This window comes from Alternaria incomplexa, assembly GCF_024043165.1.
Source record: "Alternaria incomplexa strain BMP 0042 chromosome Unknown scaffold_5, whole genome shotgun sequence".
Lineage (NCBI taxonomy): Eukaryota > Fungi > Ascomycota > Dothideomycetes > Pleosporales > Pleosporaceae > Alternaria > Alternaria incomplexa.
The window spans coordinates 1066937-1084131 of record NW_026249854.1 but is presented as its reverse complement, the minus strand read 5'-3'; the positions used below and the strand labels follow the sequence as shown (position 1 = coordinate 1084131).

The following is a 17195-nucleotide window of genomic DNA, read 5'->3' as shown; positions in this document are numbered from 1 at the left end:
GGGATGCTCCACTTATCTCGTCGATACGATGATTCTTACGCCTGAGACCTTAAGAGGCGTAACTTGATGTAGTGAATAGGGTCAGAACAGGACGATGCGGACTCCCAGCCTGTGGGACTGCTCCATTGCCCTGCACAGTAGCGGTTTTCATCTCGCTATGCGACGAATGCGATTGTGATTGTGGAACGATCTGCAGCAAGCGACGATGTTGATGTCCTGGAGCGGCGTAGAAGCGCGAATGCCACCGCAGTAATGGTCTCAGCCCCGGTGTCGGCCAAGATACATGGAGCCGTGTACACACCTATTGGTCTACAGGTCCCTTGAGTCAGCCTGGGATGATCAGATTCTTGGAGCCTACAGGATAAAGTGCCAGAGGACACACCATCTGCTCTTCAGAGTTACCTGGACCTGATCATGTCGTCCCTAATTCGAGGCCTTTCTAATATGTCTCGGGAGCAGCTGCTCTTTACCCATTCAATGCCTATTGTGGCTCTTATTGTGATCTCCCTTCTTACTTACCTGCTAACATGGATCGTCTATGCCAGACATATACACCCGCTGGCCAAGTACCCTGGGCCGTTCTTTGCTTCCATCACGCGGTTCTGGCACATCTTCGATGTTGCACGAGGAAGCTCGGAGAAGACACAACGAAGACTTCATGGTAAATATGGTATGGAGCTACTGCCCTAATCGTCAAGCTTTCCGCGGTATTGACCAGTATAGGACCCATCGTTCGGATAGCCCCGAATGAGGTTGCAATTGCGGACCCTGAAGCAATCAAGACCATATACGCAACACATACAGGGTTCACCAAAGTACGCAAATGATTCTGAGAGTCGTCACTGATGCTGACGTCTTACAGACTGACTTCTACCTCCCATTCCGATCAACCTGGTCAAGATACCCAGATGCCTTTACGAACCTCGACGAGCGTCAACACGCCGAGAGGCGCAGGATCGTGAACTCTCTCTATTCCATGTCGAATATCCCGCGGATGGAGGAAACTGTCGACAAATGTGTACAGATGCTTGTCGACAAGCTGAGCGAGGGTGCAACGAATGGTAGCACGCTTGATATGTCGATTTGGGTCCAATGGTAAGACATTATACAGTAAGCCTCATATGCGTGAACACTGACTTGGAACCTAGGTACGCCTTCGACGTTATCGGACAGCTATTTTTTAGTCGCATGTTTGGCTTCATGAAGGACGCTCATGATTGTGGTGGATACATTCACTCCTTAGACCTTTTGATCCCTTTCATCGCCGTTGCCTGCGCTTCGCCAGCGTACTTACGACCGATCGTGCTTATCAGCGGCGCAATGATACCACGCGTATCCAAAGCACTCAAAGCGCTGAAACACATCGAAGAAACATCTGAAGCATGCGTTACCAAGCGGAAAGGTCGCATCGCGCGCGGCAAAGCCGATGACTGCGAAGATATGCTGCAGAGCTTCTTCAAGGTCATGCAGCAGAAGGGTACCGAGAAGGAATTTGGACTGATAGAGGTAAAGGCGGAAGTTTATGGAGCTTTGTGGGTTCTCTCTCGCGGCTTCACTCGCGCACTAACATTCACTAGCATCGCCGGCTCCGACACCACCGCAGCAGCCATCACCGCTGTCCTCTACTACCTGATGCGTACCCCGTCCGCCTACCTCAAGCTCACTGCCGAGATAGACGAAGCTGCGCAAGCCGGACTATTAAGCCCAATCATCCAGTACCATGAGGCAGTGGGACTACGATACCTAATGGCTTGCTGCAAGGAGGGTATGCGACTCCACCCAAGCGTGGGTATGGCACTACCACGTCACGTGCCCAAAGGTGGATGTGTGATCGCTGGCGAATGGTTTCCTCCTGGCACTCGAGTTGGTATGAATGCAGCGGTGGTACAGCGCGATAAGAGCATCTTCGGCGATGATGCAGATGACTTCGTGCCTAAACGATGGCTTGGCCCAGATACTGCAAGGATGGAGAGGTATATGTTACAGGTACAAGTGTTATGACCAGCTTCTACTCCTGGGTACTAAAAACCATATAGTATGGTGGTGGATCGCGAACATGTATCGGGAAGAATGTGAGTAGGAGCTTACGAGTATATTGAAGCTTCCTGACGATGTTACAGATCTCGTTGTGCGAGACGTACAAGGTGATACCGCAACTTCTACGCGACTTCGACCTTGAGCTCCTCGAACCAGAGAAGGAATGGGAGACGCACAATTACTGGTTCAACAAGCCGACCAAGGTATATACTAAGGTTCAGCGTAGGCAGCCAGAGCGGGTGAAAGTTCGTTGAAGAACTCACCCATCGCCAGCTTTGCTGTATTTATTTTCCAGTTGTATCTCAGAACAAACAAAATGCAATTCACTCGGGCTCTTGTGCTGCCTCTGGGAAAAGTTTCGAGCACTTGGACTGGCAGTTGCCTTCGCGGTTTTGCCTCGTCCGTGCACTAGCCCTCCACACTTATCAGGTAGTTACTAAGTACTCGAAGGTCCTCTCAACAGCTCCCTCGATGGTAGCAACCACGAGAGCTACTACACACCGTCAAGCTTCCTCATGCCCACAACCGCCTTCCTGGCCTTGCCAGCCGAGGTACGCATCAACATCTACAACCACATCTCGCCAGTCAACACCTCTTTCGCCTCATACTCCGGTCTCCTGCAAACATGTCACCTCATCCGCAAAGAATGGAAGTACGAAGCAAAGAAACACATATCCAAAGAATACACCCAACTCCAAACTTTCCTCGCCATCCACAACATACGCATCCTCACGTCCGCCCGCGATTCATTAAACAGATCAAAGATCGTACTCCGCCTCCCACCACTAGACCCCACGGCAGGCTCTACCAGGCTGCCAAAATTCATTCCCTGGCACTGGTCCTGGATTACCACCGTCATCCTCATCTTTAGTAACGAGTGGCCGCGGAATTACAGGTCGCAACTCGCCATGTACAACCGGTACTGCGACACGCACAAGGCCCTGTGTCGAGATATCCTGGCCCCAGGAGCACGTACTATTCCAGAATACGACAAGTTGTGCGAGACGACAAATCGGTCTAGTATCAGGCACATCAGTCTTCGCTGGTACAACGTTCCCCAGAATACGCGGGTTGGATCACGTTTTGGTTTTATACCTGAGCCTTGGCTTCAGTATGGCGAAGGCTTAGAGTATCCCATGCGTCTTTGGGATATCCAAACTCGGTGTGGTTTAGAGGCTGGAACTAGCTGTTTCAGTGTTGTCTGGCGGCGCAGGAGCAAGAAAGATGTGCCAAAGTGGTACTGGGTATCTCGTGGAATCTGGCGGTTCCCCTACAAAGTTTTACGAGCAATCTGTATTGTTGCTGTTGGGTGGATTGTCATGTGGACACTGGAGTTGTTGTACCTCGAGTATGTTCGTGTTTAGTGGTAGCTCTTCTGCGGACGTTGGAGGCAAATGGACGGTTGCGCAAAATGAGCTTGTTCATCATACATCGTGTCCTCCCCCTTGATGCACCTCTTTCCCGCGGTATCTTATCATATCTCCATATTTATCCTCCGCCTCCTACCATGGTTGTGTCGCTAGCTGCCGCACTATCTCTTCATTGAACTCTTTTTCTAATCTCTCTATATCCTCCTCCGTCGCCTCCTGTTCTTCTTCCTTAACATTCGCCGAGCCCCAGGGCTCCAAGCCTACACTCCACCAATCCGTCTTGAACATTGAATCCCACCCCTTATTCTTAATTTCCCTCCTCCTAAAGCTCTTTGTTGACCTACGCCCCCTTCTAGCTAAGCTCGTTGTAAACTCTTCTTTGTGGAGCAATGTGTTTAACGCCAGTCTGTCTAGCTCCTTTGGCGGGGCTGCGCTGTTGAACTTCCGCCAGAGCACTGTTTCTGAGAAGGTGACGTGTTTGTTCTCGAGAGATATGTACCCAGATGCAGGCGTGGGCTTGCTTCGAGGCCCGCGGTTCAGTGCCGATTCCACGCACCCAAGACTCTTGCGATGATCCCGCTTGACCGCATCCCCAGCCCACATTCTCTCGTCTTCAAGCGCATCCCCTATTTCCCTCTTCAATCCCTTAACAAGATCCAAAAGCGGTCCATAGCGCGCCGCTATCAACGGCCAATATCTCTCGGCCGCAGTCCTCCAATCCCTACAGGGATATTTGGACTGGTGTTCGCACCTCATCTCAATCCTTCGCATACTGCAATGCGCATCGTAGAACTCTTCCACGCAAGCCGCGTCATCTTTGTAGCCCTTGGCACTATATATGAGATCCTCGAGCCTCTTCAAGATCTCCTTTTGCTGTTTCCTGATGCGTGTCAACGTACACGACGCGTAGAATTCCGAGGTGCTGTGAGGAGAATGTATGTCTTTACATTGTCTCTCCATCATTTCCTCGAGTGTTGTGCAGACTTTCATGAGGCGTCCCGCTTGATCGCGTGTGATGTGCATGCCGGCGATGCGCGCCTTGGGTGCTTTGGAAGCTGTGGGCGTCTTGGATGCGTTCGGCGTTGTCTTTGTCTTCGTAAACCAAGACATAAGGAATGTGTGAAGATAGTATAGATAAGAGAGGGATTGTCGCGCGCATTGCTTTATTGCGCGGCTTGGTGAGGTGGGTTGGGGCGGATTCGGTACCCTGGGTGGGATTTTGATGCGGACCAGTGAGGAAGAGCGCATTGTGGTTGAAGGGGCGGTGGTTTGGTGGATGGGTGGAGGTGCGGCTTGCGTGTGAGCCAGGAGGCGACGTATCACTTGCACGTTGCGAATAATGAGATAATGCAGGGGCGGTGCGAAGTTAGTTCTGTTGCGCATTGTGAAAACGGGCTGTTGAGTGTGAGATAAGGGAAAGGGTCTGAGAAGACGGGCGCCTATGAGACAATCTGGTTTAGGGAACAAACAACGACAACAGCAAGCGGATATGATATGTCAAGCACTACACTTGACTGCGTTGGTGTCAGAGTTGCTCTGCTGGCCGTCAGATGTGAATAATACTGGTTGAATTAAGACAACGCGGTAACATGCCTCGCGCTCACATCTTCGCCCTATCCCCATGGTCCGCATTCACAAGCACATAACGATACCGTGCATGTCCGTCCTCCATATCAACCACGCTCTTGTTCGCATCCTTCATATTGCGCTTCTGCACCCAAGGCTTGATGCCCTTGGCTGCCGCGAATTGAAGCATCTCCTCGATCTCCTTGGGACTGCCAATCTGGCTACCCCCAATCTTGCATCCTTTGCCGATAAGACCGAACGCTGCGATTTGAGGAAGCTTGTCTTCTGGTGCGCCGACTTGTATGAATGAACCGCCCGTACGGAGAAGGCGGAGATAGGATTCGAGCGGCATGTCTGGAGAGGAGACTGTGCTGATGATGAGGTCGAGGGATCGGCTGTGGTTGCGCGCCCACTTATCATCTTCAGAGGTGGCGATGTAATCTGTGGCGCCCATAGCTTTTGCGTCGTCGACCTTGTTCCTCCGTCGGCTTATCGCGACAACCTTCTCGCAGCCGAGTGCTTTGGCGAACAAGACGCCGAAATGGCCTAGACCTCCCAAACCTACGATTCCGACCTTTTTCCCGGGACCTGCGCCGTTGTTCTTCAGCGGCGCATAGACGGTGATGCCGCCGCACATCATAGGCGCTGCTTCTTCGCTCTTCAACCCAACGGGTATCTTGATCGCGAAATGCGCTGGCACGCGAACGTAGTCTGCATATCCGCCCATGCTCCAGCTTCCATCGGGGTACTTCGCATTATATGTGCCCACCATCTTCGGACAATGCTGCTCAATGCCCGCGCTACATTCCTCGCAGTCGTCCTTCAAGCAGCTGAACGCCTGCGCGCCAACGCCAACTCGGTCGCCTAAGCGCAGGTTCTTGACTTTGTCTCCCACACGCACGACGTTTCCGACGATTTCATGGCCGACGCATACGGGATAGTGGGTTGCGCCCCAGCCAGATCGCAGGGTGTGGATGTCGGTGCCGCAGATGCCGCAATGGGAGACTTTGATGTCGATGTCGATGGCGTTGAAGGGCTTAGGTTGGAAGGACGACCATGTCATATTACCCTGCGCGGCATTCTTATCGTGGCCCAGCCAGCCGTGAAATTCGGAAGGGGAGGTCATCTTCGTTTGGGGGCGGGATCTCTAACTCTGGAAGGCGGGGTGAGGTAATTTGAGCTTGTCAGTACACTATTCGAGAAATTGGTCGTAATGTTAGCTATCAAGAATAGAGCGACAGTAGATGTCGAGCGTTGTCGCGCATCGCGCAGCTAGGACCGAGGATGGCCGACGTCATGGTGTTGGGACAATGTTATCCGAGGCATCTCGCCGGAGCCCTGGACACCAGATGAGGGGTCTACGGCTCATGAGAAAGAACAACCCCCATCATTGCGAAGAGTCACGATAGAGTCAGTGGCGCGATAGCGTGTCTCTGCAAGTGTCGAGAACGATCAATGAAGCTGCGTGTGATGTCGGGGACCGCGAGTACTGGATGTGCACTGTCGCGCTAACCCGCGACCATCAGTCAGCAACTCTAATGCCCGGGCATATCGGCAGCTCACTGTGATATACTCCTGGGTATCTTCTTGGCTTAATTACACCAGCGTCCAATTTAGACACAAGACATTAGTTGTTAAGATTGAGGCGATCAGGAGACTGCCCAGAGATCTGTTCATTCATGCTACTGTACATTACTACGACGCGATGCATTGATATAACGCGAGAACCAAATCTACCAACCCCTAAGCCTCGGTCTTCTTCATCCCCTTTGTAAAAAGCGGACTCTGCTTAACGCGTTCCCAATCATGAAGCATCATGGTATTTGCCGTGCCATCCCTAACCTCCGTGCCCCCACGCCTAATCATCTCCTCTTCAAACGCATCAACCGCAGCTTTCCTGTCCTCGCCAGCCTGGATCTTAGTAATAGCTTCGTACAACTTCCCAGCGTCTGTAACAGAGTGATTGAGGCCCTGACCTCGCTGGTACGTCATCGGGTGCACAGCATCGCCCACCATAGTAATTAAGCCGCGATGGTTATCCCAGCGATGACCTTCCATACCCGGGTCCCAGTCAGTGAGCCCGAGGTACCACACAGGCGTGCAGTCTGGCGTCCATTCAAACGCACTCCTCCACGGGTCGCAAAACTCTTTCGCGAATTCTTTTTGTTGCGCCAGGCGCTGAGCACCGGTCCAGTTCTTTGTGGCTTCCTGCTCTTCCAGACTACTTCTCCACGAGATGTAGTAGAAGAAGGTCCAGGAAGCCGGGTCATCTTCGTCCGGCGCATCATGCATGCCGAAGAAGGCGAAGTTGTTATTCGGGTGTGCACATGCTAGATACAGCGGGTGGAATGACCGCAAGAAACGGGCTTGCTCGGCGGTAAACTTGCACTGGACAAACGTGCACGCATACGGTATGTGGTTGATGGAGCCCAATTCCCTCCCGAGGAGAATCTGCCTGGTGGAAGAGCGTGCTCCATCCGCGCCAACCAGCATGCGTCCCGTCGTCGAGGTTCCGTCGGCGAAATGGGCAGTGACTGAGTCATCATCAGGTGAGTATGAGACATCGTATAAGCGCTTGTCGAAGTGTATGTCAAGGCCTTGCATTAACAAGTCGCGCAACTTGCTCCTCCGTAAGCGGTAGAAAGGCCCGAAGGTGATGGCTGCAACCAGCGCTCCGGTATCGCCTCGCAGCCACTTCAACGTGTCCTGCTCTTTCGTGGGGACATTCGGGTCGACCTGGACGCTCTGGATGCAGTCCCACCAGCCATCTGGCATGAGGCTTTTCAGGACTGGCGCGCCCCAGTGAAGGCCCATGTTCCAGTCGCGCTCGCCATGCGTGGCAGCGTTCTTCTCGAACACGACGCACGGGATGTTCGCCTAGTTGTTCGAATGAGGCTACTCTTTTGCATTACCCAGACGGTGTACATACTTTGCGGAGCCCCTGTGCGAGTGCAAGTCCAGCGGTTCCTGCGAGCTGGTCAGACCGTGTGGTGCAGCATGTATGCGGCGTCACCGTCGCTTACCAGAGCCAATGATGATATAAGGAAGCTGCGCCGCAATGGCTTCGCCGTCGGCAGTTGGTTTTTCCATGTCAAGTCGCCTGAGATCATCGATGGACTTTGGTCATACTCTCAACCTGTTCTTCGTCTTCTACAACAAAGTTCGAGTATCCACTGTAGAGGTGCTCTTGGCCCACCCTCTCCAACCCGTGCCGCCTGCCAAAAGGGCCGATTAGACAACGGCGATGAAGGGAATGACGCCGTTTGCGGCCCGCAAATGAGCCAGTCCATCAGTCACGAGATGCATTCATCGACACCCTCCTTTTCGACGTTGTTGGCAGGCTCGCCAATGGCCTGACTGCCTGGGACACCCAGAGTCTTCGTACAACGTCGGTAGAGTGCCGCCAGCACGCGCTTACCCCGACGCCTCTAACTGCCATGCAGGCGATGCAGCACCGTTCCTTTTGCGCGTGCATTACACGCGCATCAACGAATGGCAGCGACCGGAGCAGACGGCCGATCCGCTGGATCTACTCGGGGATGCTGCGCGAACGCGGCGCCATCGGTGCAATGCTCCACTTTGCCAGAGACCCCTCGCCCATTGACAGACGCCTCCAAACGAGAGTCAGCGGCCGGCCAGCGTCCAGCAACTTCCCAGTGCATCGGCTCCAACTCTCCAATATGTAACCCGTCGTTTCCGGGCGTCGCGTCGATATCTCCCACTCTTCCTCGCCGCGCACTCTCACGACAGCACCATGGCGTCTTCATCTTCTCCGAAGCCTTTCGAGGGCATCGGCTTGCACCAGCAGGATAGCGCCGTGCATCTAGGAGACGACGCGCCTTCCTCTTCCTCGTACCCACAACAACACGCCCCCGTACACCACGCAGCGCCACCAGACTCCGAAGCGTCCCCCGTAGACGACGACGATGGCCTTGGCTTCTCGTCCGACTCAGCCTTCGACAGCGGCAGCCTCCTTGGCGACGAGACCGATTCGCTAGCCTCGTCCATCCTCCACCACCGCATGGAGAATGGACGCCAGTACCACGCATACCGCGACGGCGCATACTGGGGACCAAATGACGAGCTGGCCAAGGAGATACTGGATTTCGCGCACCACATGTACCTCCTGACGCTCGACCAGAAGCTGCATCTTGCGCCGCTGGTTAATCCACAGACGATATTAGATTGCGGCACAGGAACCGGCATATGGGCAATTGTACGCTGCCCAGCCATATCCCCCAACACAGGCTAATAATACATGTACAGGATATGGCAGACCAATACCCCTCAGCAACAGTAACAGGAACCGACCTCTCCCCCATCCAACCCGAATGGGTCCCCCCAAACTGCCACTTCGAAATCGACGACGTCTCGCTCGAATGGACCTTCCCGCCTAACCACTTCGACTTCATCCACATCCGCGAGCTCTTCGGCTGCATCCCAGATTGGGACTTCTTCTTCCAGCAAGCCTACAAACACACTAAACCAGGCGGCTGGATAGAAATAGTAGAGCACTCCGTGTGTCCTACATCCGATGATGGGTCAATGGGGCCAGACCACTTCTACCATACCTGGGGGAAAGTGGTGGTGGAGATGGGCGATCGGTTCGGCAAGACGTTTACGATTTGGGAGGAGAGTGCTGAGAGGATAAGGAGGGCCGGGTTTGTGGATGTACAGGTTATGGAGTATAAGTGGCCGATGAATGGGTGGCCGACGGATAAGAAGCTGAAGAATATTGGGCGGTGGAATCAGCTGAGGTTGATGGATGGGGTCGAGGGGTTTATGTTGAGGTTGTTGACGCAGGTTGGCGGTGTGAGTATTGCTGATGTTGGTGTGATGGATTAAGCTGACATGACGCAGTGGTCTGTTGCACGAGCTCAACTGCATCTAGCGCAGATGCGCAAGGAGTTGAAGAGTTACCGGACTCATGCGTACTTACCTGGGACAGTTGTTTACGCGAGGAAGCCCATCAAGTGAAAGACGGGCACGTCACATTGATCTCACTTCGCGAAACGGCTCCGCGTTCGGGCTCAGCTTGTCCAACCATCCAGAGAAGAACCGGCTTGACTGCCACCGCAACCATTATCGCGGACAGCCTTGGGACGAGCGCGCATTTTCACCCATCACAGTTGTGAAACGAGATTATGACCAAGAAGGGAGCATGTCATTAGATATTAGATCTACACAGATCGTGATCCTTTTTGGGGGGAAGACCAGGAACCGCCTCCAGTTTCGGACGTGGACCCGAAGACCCGCAGTCTCATCCAGCTTCCAACAACTTGGTCAGAATTGCCATCATCGCTCAAACCGAAACCCGACAACTCCCCACTCTTAAGTGCGTGGGCAGTCGACGGACTTGCACTTGCCGCAGTTATCCTCCGCAGTGCTCGCGCACAGACATAGAGCCTTGCAGATCATATCGTTGGCGCCGCACTTCTTGCTACATTCGTACCCAGCGTCGCGGCAAGCTTTGCAGTGTTCGCTGTTAACGTCGTCGTCGTCGCTTCCCTCGCGAGCGTTGGCAGCGGCAGCGACTTGCTCATAGTCGGCAGTCTCTGGGCCAGCAAGAGCAATGTCGTGGTCGGTGAACTCCCATTGATCGCAGTCTTGAGGAGCCTCGACGCAGCCTGTGGTAGAGTTAGTATAGATAGAACAGAAATGAAGCTCTCGTTGAGCTAGAAAATCTTATCACGTACCTTGTTGGCGGCAGATTGACTTCGGGTTCGAGTGCAACATGCAGGCGCAGTAACCCTCACAATGGGGACCAAAGCCGCACGCCTTGAGGCAATACGGCAAGGCCTCGGAGCAGCCCTGTGTTGCGCAGGTGTTGTCGTCGCCGTTGACATCAGCAGTCTGAACAAAGTCCTCGGGAGCGTCTTGGTTGTAATTGATGGTTCCGGGGTCGACCTGAGCAGCAGTCTCGGACGAAGCCTCCTCAACAGTCGCAGACGCAGCCTGATCAACGGCCGCAGATGTATCTTCGTCTCGACGAACTTTGCCACTGAGCTCGTACTTCTCACAACCTGTAGGAGCCTTCTTGCACTCTATGATCTGTATTAGCAAAACATCCCAATGACAATCCCATGCCTGCCGCAGGGTATCAGCTGTCCCACATACTATCAGTTGTACACTTGACACTCTTGCCGATCATCTTGTAGACCATGCACTCGCAGTAGTGCCTGCAGTGAGGACCTTCCTTGCACTCGTAGACGCATGTTTTCACGACATCCTCGAAACTCATTTGGCCGCCATTCTTTTTATCGCCGCCCGCGCTTGCGAGAGCGGCGAGGCTGACGAGTACGAGGAAGATGGTGGTGAGGAAGCGCATGGTGATGGGTTAACTGTTCGTGGGTCGAGTTGCGTTGGGGAAGGGAAGGGAGGTGTGAGGCAGGCGGAGGCGCGGTGGAAAGAGCTTTTTGACGGAGGAGGTGAGAGCGCGGTGGTGTATTTACGTCACCGCTTGACGAGCGTTTGCGCGTGGGGAAAGCGCTGCCTAGGTGGGTGGATCTTGTGGAACGCTCGTGCGTCGCGTATGAGTGAAGGTGAATGGAAGGTGCGCCTTGCGCGCGAGAAAGAGTGGCCCGGGGGCGACGCATGTTCTGTCTTGATCGAGAGAGTATGAGGCTCTGGTACTGCTCACAGCGGAACATCTAGTGCAACGCGGGAGCTGGAGATGGCTACGACATATGACTCTTCTTCGGCGATCCTGCGTTACCTACTCTTTCCCATGTCACGTAACTCAATACTTGGCTCTCTCTTCACTACAACTTCCTTCCGCACCCAGATATCGGCATCCTTATCTCCTCTGGTAGAAGATGGGTTGCGACTGCCCTGACTAGCAATCTTGATGTAGCTCGATAATTGGCCCGTATGCCCTGTAGAGGTAAAGCCGGATGTCGTCGCGACACAAGCTTGATTTGCGCTAAGTAGACCCGAGTCGAGACTCATCATGAAAGGCTTCAGGAAGGGAATCGTCGCAGTCATGATACTCGTCACTTGCACTATCTGTCCGCAGACGACTATACGCCATATCGAATGGAGGAGGTCGCTGGGTAGTGGTAGGGTGTGTATGTATCCGATTTGGGCGGCGGAGGCAAATACGACGCTGTGGGACTTTGTGTTAGCGCAGGCTCATTGTTGGTGAGGCTATACCCACGCTATGCGCGACCAGAAGCCTGTGATGAGAGTAAGGCGTTTCTCGGATGTGATTTGCAGCGGTAGCACCATCAACGTAGGTACGATGGCTAGGGCAAGGTCGGTTACGATGTTCATGACTGCATTGTAGGTTCGTACGGCGCGCTGAATTGTGTTAGCTAACACCGCGGGACTCTCAGTACTGCCTGCCGAACGTACGAGATCCATGCACTCTGGGTTGGTTATATCCCATCTTTGTGGTGACGGACACTGGAAGGCGATGAGAAAAACGGCACTAAACCCCCAAAGCAGCGTCACAACACCAGTGGCATACATCATCCTCTGATGACTAGCAACAGGTGTCACCAACGTCAGAGAGATGAGTAGCGAACCTTTGGCGGCAACGATCGTGAGGACGCTGAGAATCTCGCTGCTGAATAAAGCCTGATATGTTCAGCGCCGCATTCCAGGATGTTCGTCTGCTTTACCTTCCAAGCCCCATCAATTTGATCTATCGCAAGGCCAGCTTGTATGTTCCCGATAGCCTGACCAGCAGGACTCAGAAGTGTCGCGGCTTGTCCCGCCGACAACACCTGGAGAGATGTTCATCAGTGTGTCTATGTCTTGCCTTAATCCCGGAATACTCACCAGAGCCGCTAGCAGAACAAAATCCGCAGCTACCAGCCGCCGAGACATGGCTTTCTTCGTCGCAAATTGCGCTACAACAGCTAGTGGGGAGAAAGCTAGGAATAGCCAGGCGAGTATCTGGATTAATGGTGCTGCATGGCCGTCGTGGAAGGCAGGACGCTTGCCAGCATCCATAGCCTTGCGTTCAGAAAGCATGGTGGAGTTCCGCTTGTAGCAATGACTGAGATGGTGCTACCATTTGAGCAGCGTGCGCACCAGGATAAGTCCAAGTCCGAGAAGACAACTCCCTCCTTTCGTTATCTGTGTCTGTTCCAACACTCAGGAATCACATGGTGCTCACGGACATCCCAAAGCCAAAGCAACAACACAACACACTGATACACTCACCTCCAACTCTTACCCCTCGTAGGATTCGTACTGTACACCAGTTAACTGTCACCACCCCCACGCACACATACGAGTCTTCGGCTTCTTTCGCTAACCTGCATGTTGCACGACGCGTAAGACGTCAAGGGTACAGGCTGATTACTTATCTGGTAATAGCCAGCGAGACAAGCTTTCGGAACGCTTTACAAGCATTAAGACGTTTGGAATGGTGTAATAGGTCGCTTAGACGATCCGCGCCGCATCCGCGCAGACGCATCACTTTGGGCCACCAATCAAACGGAAGACAACGTGCATGAACACCCCGTCGATATGCAGTTGCGTGAGGGAAAAGGAAGGTAGGGACGAAGGATGTGTTGATGTCGTGGGTGTTTGTGCGACCATGGCGGCTGATCCACACGCTCGAGGCTTAGCCAACGTTGATAACGCTCGGGACGGTAACATCCGCGGCAACTAGGTTACTTCCACCCGGATCCTATAGGAAGAATATTGAGTAAGGATCTCCGCATTGAGGGGAGAGCAAGATTGTTGGGCTGGAGGGGATAGAGAAGTTGGCGACAGATTGCGCAGTGTACAGCATGCCTTTGAGAGGGTTGAGAGTGCTCGCGATTTGTACGCGCAATTGGGAAATGGAGTGTCTCGTCAGTATATCGCTGGGTTGAATACGGTGAAGAAGTTTCGGGGCATCATGTAGACCCTGCTATCAAGATCCCCGCGCGGCATGCTGTGCGACAAAAGTCGCGGCACGGCATGTTACCTGCTCGATGCGCTTAGCGAAACAATCTGGATGAATCTGTGCATAACCGACATCTAAACGCGAAGCTGCTCAAGTGCGGGTTTAAGAGCTTGCAGTTACTTTTCATCTTCCTCGCACCCAGCGAAGTGTCCGTCGCGATCTCTTGCTGTCGTTTTTTCTTCGACATACCTTATCTTATCCTAAGCATGGAGCTCGGCAACAGGACGAAAGCAGAAGCAGTCAGTTCCGCCATCGAAGACGGCGATCATGATAGCTACACTCGAGATGAGAGAGATCTCATTCGGCTGGGTAAGAAGCCGCAACTGAAGCGGACCTTTGGGTTCATGCAGATCTTGGGGTTTTCTTGTACTGTGCTGGTGACCTGGGAGGGCATTCTGTCGTAGGTTCAATTCTTGAATAACACGCTCGGGTATGTTCTTGACAGTACCGCAGAGTTTCTACGCCAAGTCTCTTGAACGGTGGCCCTGCCGGCGTATTCTGGGGGTATCTTCTTATCTGGATCGGTTCAATCTCCATCTACACCGTCCTGTCTGAGTTGTCTTCGATGGCACCTACCGCAGGTGGCCAGTACCAGTAAGCAGCCTCTCTTAAGCGTCGGCTAAGCTTATTTACTGACGGATCGTAGTTGGGTCGCAATGTTGGCTCCACCGTCATCCAGAAAGTTTCTCAGCTATATCACGGGATGGGTGACGTTGATAGGCTGGCAAGCAACCACTGCTTCTTCAGCGTACCTAGCTGGAACAATACTACAGAGCGTGATTCTAATCCTCCACGACGACTACTCCCCCAAACCGTACCAAGCCATGCTGCTCGGTTGGGCAGTGACCGCGTTTGCCGTTGTCATCAATACTATCGGAAGCAAGACCCTCGCGCATTTCGAAGGCGTGATACTGATATTGCATATCCTGGGGTTCTTTGCGATCCTGATTCCTCTCGTATATCTCGCTCCTCACAATGACGCATCAATCTTCGTCACATTTGTCAACACGGGTGGTTGGTCAACCCAGGGCTTGTCTTTCATGGTAGGGCTACCATCGTCAATATTCGCGCTAGTCGGTAAGTGTGATAAGACACCAGACTCGACGAAGGCAATATACTAATCTTTCCTCCCAGGTGTCGACTCATGTGTTCATGTATGTTATTCGCCCGAATTGGTCGAAATCCAAGGAACTGACATGCATGTAGATGGCCGAAGAAGTAAAGAACGCATCCAAGGTAGTGCCGCGAGCCATCCAGATTAGCGTGTTCCTCAATGGCGCACTTGGACTTGCTATGATGGTCGCATACCTCTTCTGCCTGGGGGACCTGAATGATGTTTTGGAGAACTCAGTCACTCTTGGATACGCTTACCTCTATGTCTTCTTGAAAGGCACGGGATCTCCGGGTGGGGCTATGGCCATGGCATTGATCATGTGGTTTCTTGGTGTCTGCTGCCTGGTAGGTCTCATGGCCGCAACCTCGCGGCAGATGTGGTCCTTCGCAAGAGACAGAGCCGTGCCGTTCTCGGCGCAGGTCACTAAGGTATGATCCCATCAACATGCCCTCGTATAGGGATACGAGTGTTGCAGGAGCTGACGACGGTATTAGCTCAATCCTGCAACTTTGATCCCGGTCAACACGATCCTTATCACAGCTGCCGTCAGCGTGCTCCTGTCGTTCATCGCGCTCGGCTCCTTCGTCGCTTTCAGCAACATCGTCAACCTCAGTATCGGCGGCCTCTACGCTTCATACTTCATCGTATGCGTCCTTCTCCTCTGGCGGCGTCTCAAGGGCATCAGCCCGTACAACTCGCGTGCCGCAATGGTCGGACCGGAGACACTGCAATGGGGTCCATGGAGAGTTCCCGGTGTGCTGGGCGTGGCCAACAACATCTTCGCCTGCATCTACCTGTTTGTGATGTGGTTCTTCTCGTTCTGGCCGGGTTCCGTTGAGGTCAATGCGCAATCTATGAACTTCAGTTCAGTCACGTTTGGAGGAACCGTACTTTTTGCCGTCATCTGGTATTTCGTAAGAGGTAGAAAGACATATGTCGGGCCTATCGTCGAGGTAGTGCTGTAGTAGATTTGGCTGAAGGGCGACGTTCGACACCTGGGTAAAGAGCACAGGACTTTGAGCTGCCTTCCGTCTTTCGCTTGAGCGGGTGCCTTACGGAAGGCACCACGGGGCCCGCAGCGCCAGTGCGACGAGAGAAAGGCGCAACGCTATCGCGAAAGATACACAGACATCGATAGAATGAAAAATGAAAAGCCGTCGTCCTTGTCAAATCCCTGGCGTAGGTCGATGGCGATGTTGCCAAAGATTCAGGTGTGTTGCAAGACCCACGTCATTGCCGAGACACCTTAGTCATTGTCACGTGGACCACAGCACAACTTGTATGCCCTGCCATCCCCTACTAGTAAAGTACGTAAATCTGAGCTACTGCATCACTTCTAGAGTTTTACATCATATCACGATGGCCTTCGTACTCACGGGTGAGTCCAGTTTGGCCTAAATGGGTATTGTAGTAGAACAGCAGATGAATGAAGAGCGATGCTGTTTTCACGCCCCATCTACATGCCAAATACATACGTCAATAGCAGTAAAAACATGCATCCACTCGTGCCTGCGACCGCAAGACCACTCACGATACCCTAGAAAGAACCCATTACCCCCTTCCATAAGCCCTATCCTTTGGTATCTCAAGAATGCAAAAAAGTGACATGAATAAAAGACAAACGATAACAAGAACGAAGAGGAGAATAAACTACAACACAAGCAACAACGACACGAAGCGAAAAGCCAGCCTGGGCCAAAAGAAAGAAAAACAGAAACAAAATATACACAATCCAAAGTCAAAGCAACCAAAGAAAGCGAAAAGAACAGCTACCTCTCACCCATCCTTATGAAACAAACTCCTCAACCCAGAACTCCATTTTCTCACATGCCCATGACCCTTGTGGACATGTTCCTCACCACCACTAGTCGTCGGTCTATAACTCAGCCTGTGCCTGATACTATGGCTTGTCTTGGGTCGCTCGGGCGTAGAAGGCGCAGTTTTGTTTTCAGGCGTCATGGGGGCGGTGGGAGCGATGTATGTACTATGTCGCGAATTGGCGTTCACAGTAGAGCGAGGCGAGAAGGAGGAGATTGCATGAGAGGTCTTAGAGCGGTCGGGTGTTTGGGGTGCGCTGCCGATGCGCGGGGAGGGTGTGTTGCGGGATAGGTCGGGTGAGGTGGTGAGGGGGTTGGGTGTCATAGGACGGGATTTCTTGCGGAGGAGGTTTTGGGGACGTTTACTGGGGATTCGTTAGTTTTTGAAG

At 53.0% G+C, this 17195-nt stretch overlaps 7 protein-coding genes across 7 annotated transcripts; 4 read left to right on the top strand and 3 right to left on the bottom strand.

Annotated features, from left to right (window-relative positions):
• Positions 1-976: 976 nt before the first annotated feature.
• J4E90_004287 (uncharacterized protein) lies at positions 977-3165 on the top strand (the record flags this gene model as incomplete). The annotated part of the gene is made up of 6 exons (XM_051433852.1): positions 977-1095; positions 1149-1986; positions 2037-2072; positions 2121-2259; positions 2488-3034; positions 3099-3165. The coding sequence occupies 6 exons, from the start codon at positions 977-979 to the stop codon at positions 3163-3165; spliced, it is 1746 nt and encodes a 581-aa protein (XP_051292370.1).
• Positions 3166-5007: 1842 nt separating this feature from the next.
• Positions 5008-6099, bottom strand: J4E90_004286 (uncharacterized protein; the record flags this gene model as incomplete). Its single annotated transcript, XM_051433851.1, has 1 exon — positions 5008-6099. The coding sequence occupies one exon, from the start codon at positions 6097-6099 to the stop codon at positions 5008-5010; it is 1092 nt and encodes a 363-aa protein (XP_051292369.1).
• Positions 6100-6716: 617 nt separating this feature from the next.
• On the bottom strand, positions 6717-8063 carry J4E90_004285 (uncharacterized protein; the record flags this gene model as incomplete). Its single annotated transcript, XM_051433850.1, has 3 exons — positions 6717-7850; positions 7903-7940; positions 7997-8063. 3 exons carry the CDS (start codon positions 8061-8063, stop codon positions 6717-6719), a joined length of 1239 nt encoding a protein of 412 aa, XP_051292368.1.
• Positions 8064-8727: 664 nt separating this feature from the next.
• J4E90_004284 (uncharacterized protein) lies at positions 8728-9950 on the top strand (the record flags this gene model as incomplete). The annotated part of the gene is made up of 3 exons (XM_051433849.1): positions 8728-9189; positions 9240-9785; positions 9834-9950. The coding sequence occupies 3 exons, from the start codon at positions 8728-8730 to the stop codon at positions 9948-9950; spliced, it is 1125 nt and encodes a 374-aa protein (XP_051292367.1).
• A 354-nt stretch (positions 9951-10304) lies between these two features.
• J4E90_004283 (uncharacterized protein) lies at positions 10305-11301 on the bottom strand (the record flags this gene model as incomplete). The annotated part of the gene is made up of 3 exons (XM_051433848.1): positions 10305-10600; positions 10670-11017; positions 11091-11301. The coding sequence occupies 3 exons, from the start codon at positions 11299-11301 to the stop codon at positions 10305-10307; spliced, it is 855 nt and encodes a 284-aa protein (XP_051292366.1).
• A 2780-nt stretch (positions 11302-14081) lies between these two features.
• J4E90_004282 (uncharacterized protein) lies at positions 14082-14473 on the top strand (the record flags this gene model as incomplete). Its single annotated transcript, XM_051433847.1, has 2 exons — positions 14082-14275; positions 14329-14473. The coding sequence occupies 2 exons, from the start codon at positions 14082-14084 to the stop codon at positions 14471-14473; spliced, it is 339 nt and encodes a 112-aa protein (XP_051292365.1).
• Positions 14474-15081: 608 nt separating this feature from the next.
• Positions 15082-15954, top strand: J4E90_004281 (uncharacterized protein; the record flags this gene model as incomplete). Its single annotated transcript, XM_051433846.1, has 2 exons — positions 15082-15417; positions 15484-15954. The coding sequence occupies 2 exons, from the start codon at positions 15082-15084 to the stop codon at positions 15952-15954; spliced, it is 807 nt and encodes a 268-aa protein (XP_051292364.1).
• Positions 15955-17195: the final 1241 nt, after the last annotated feature.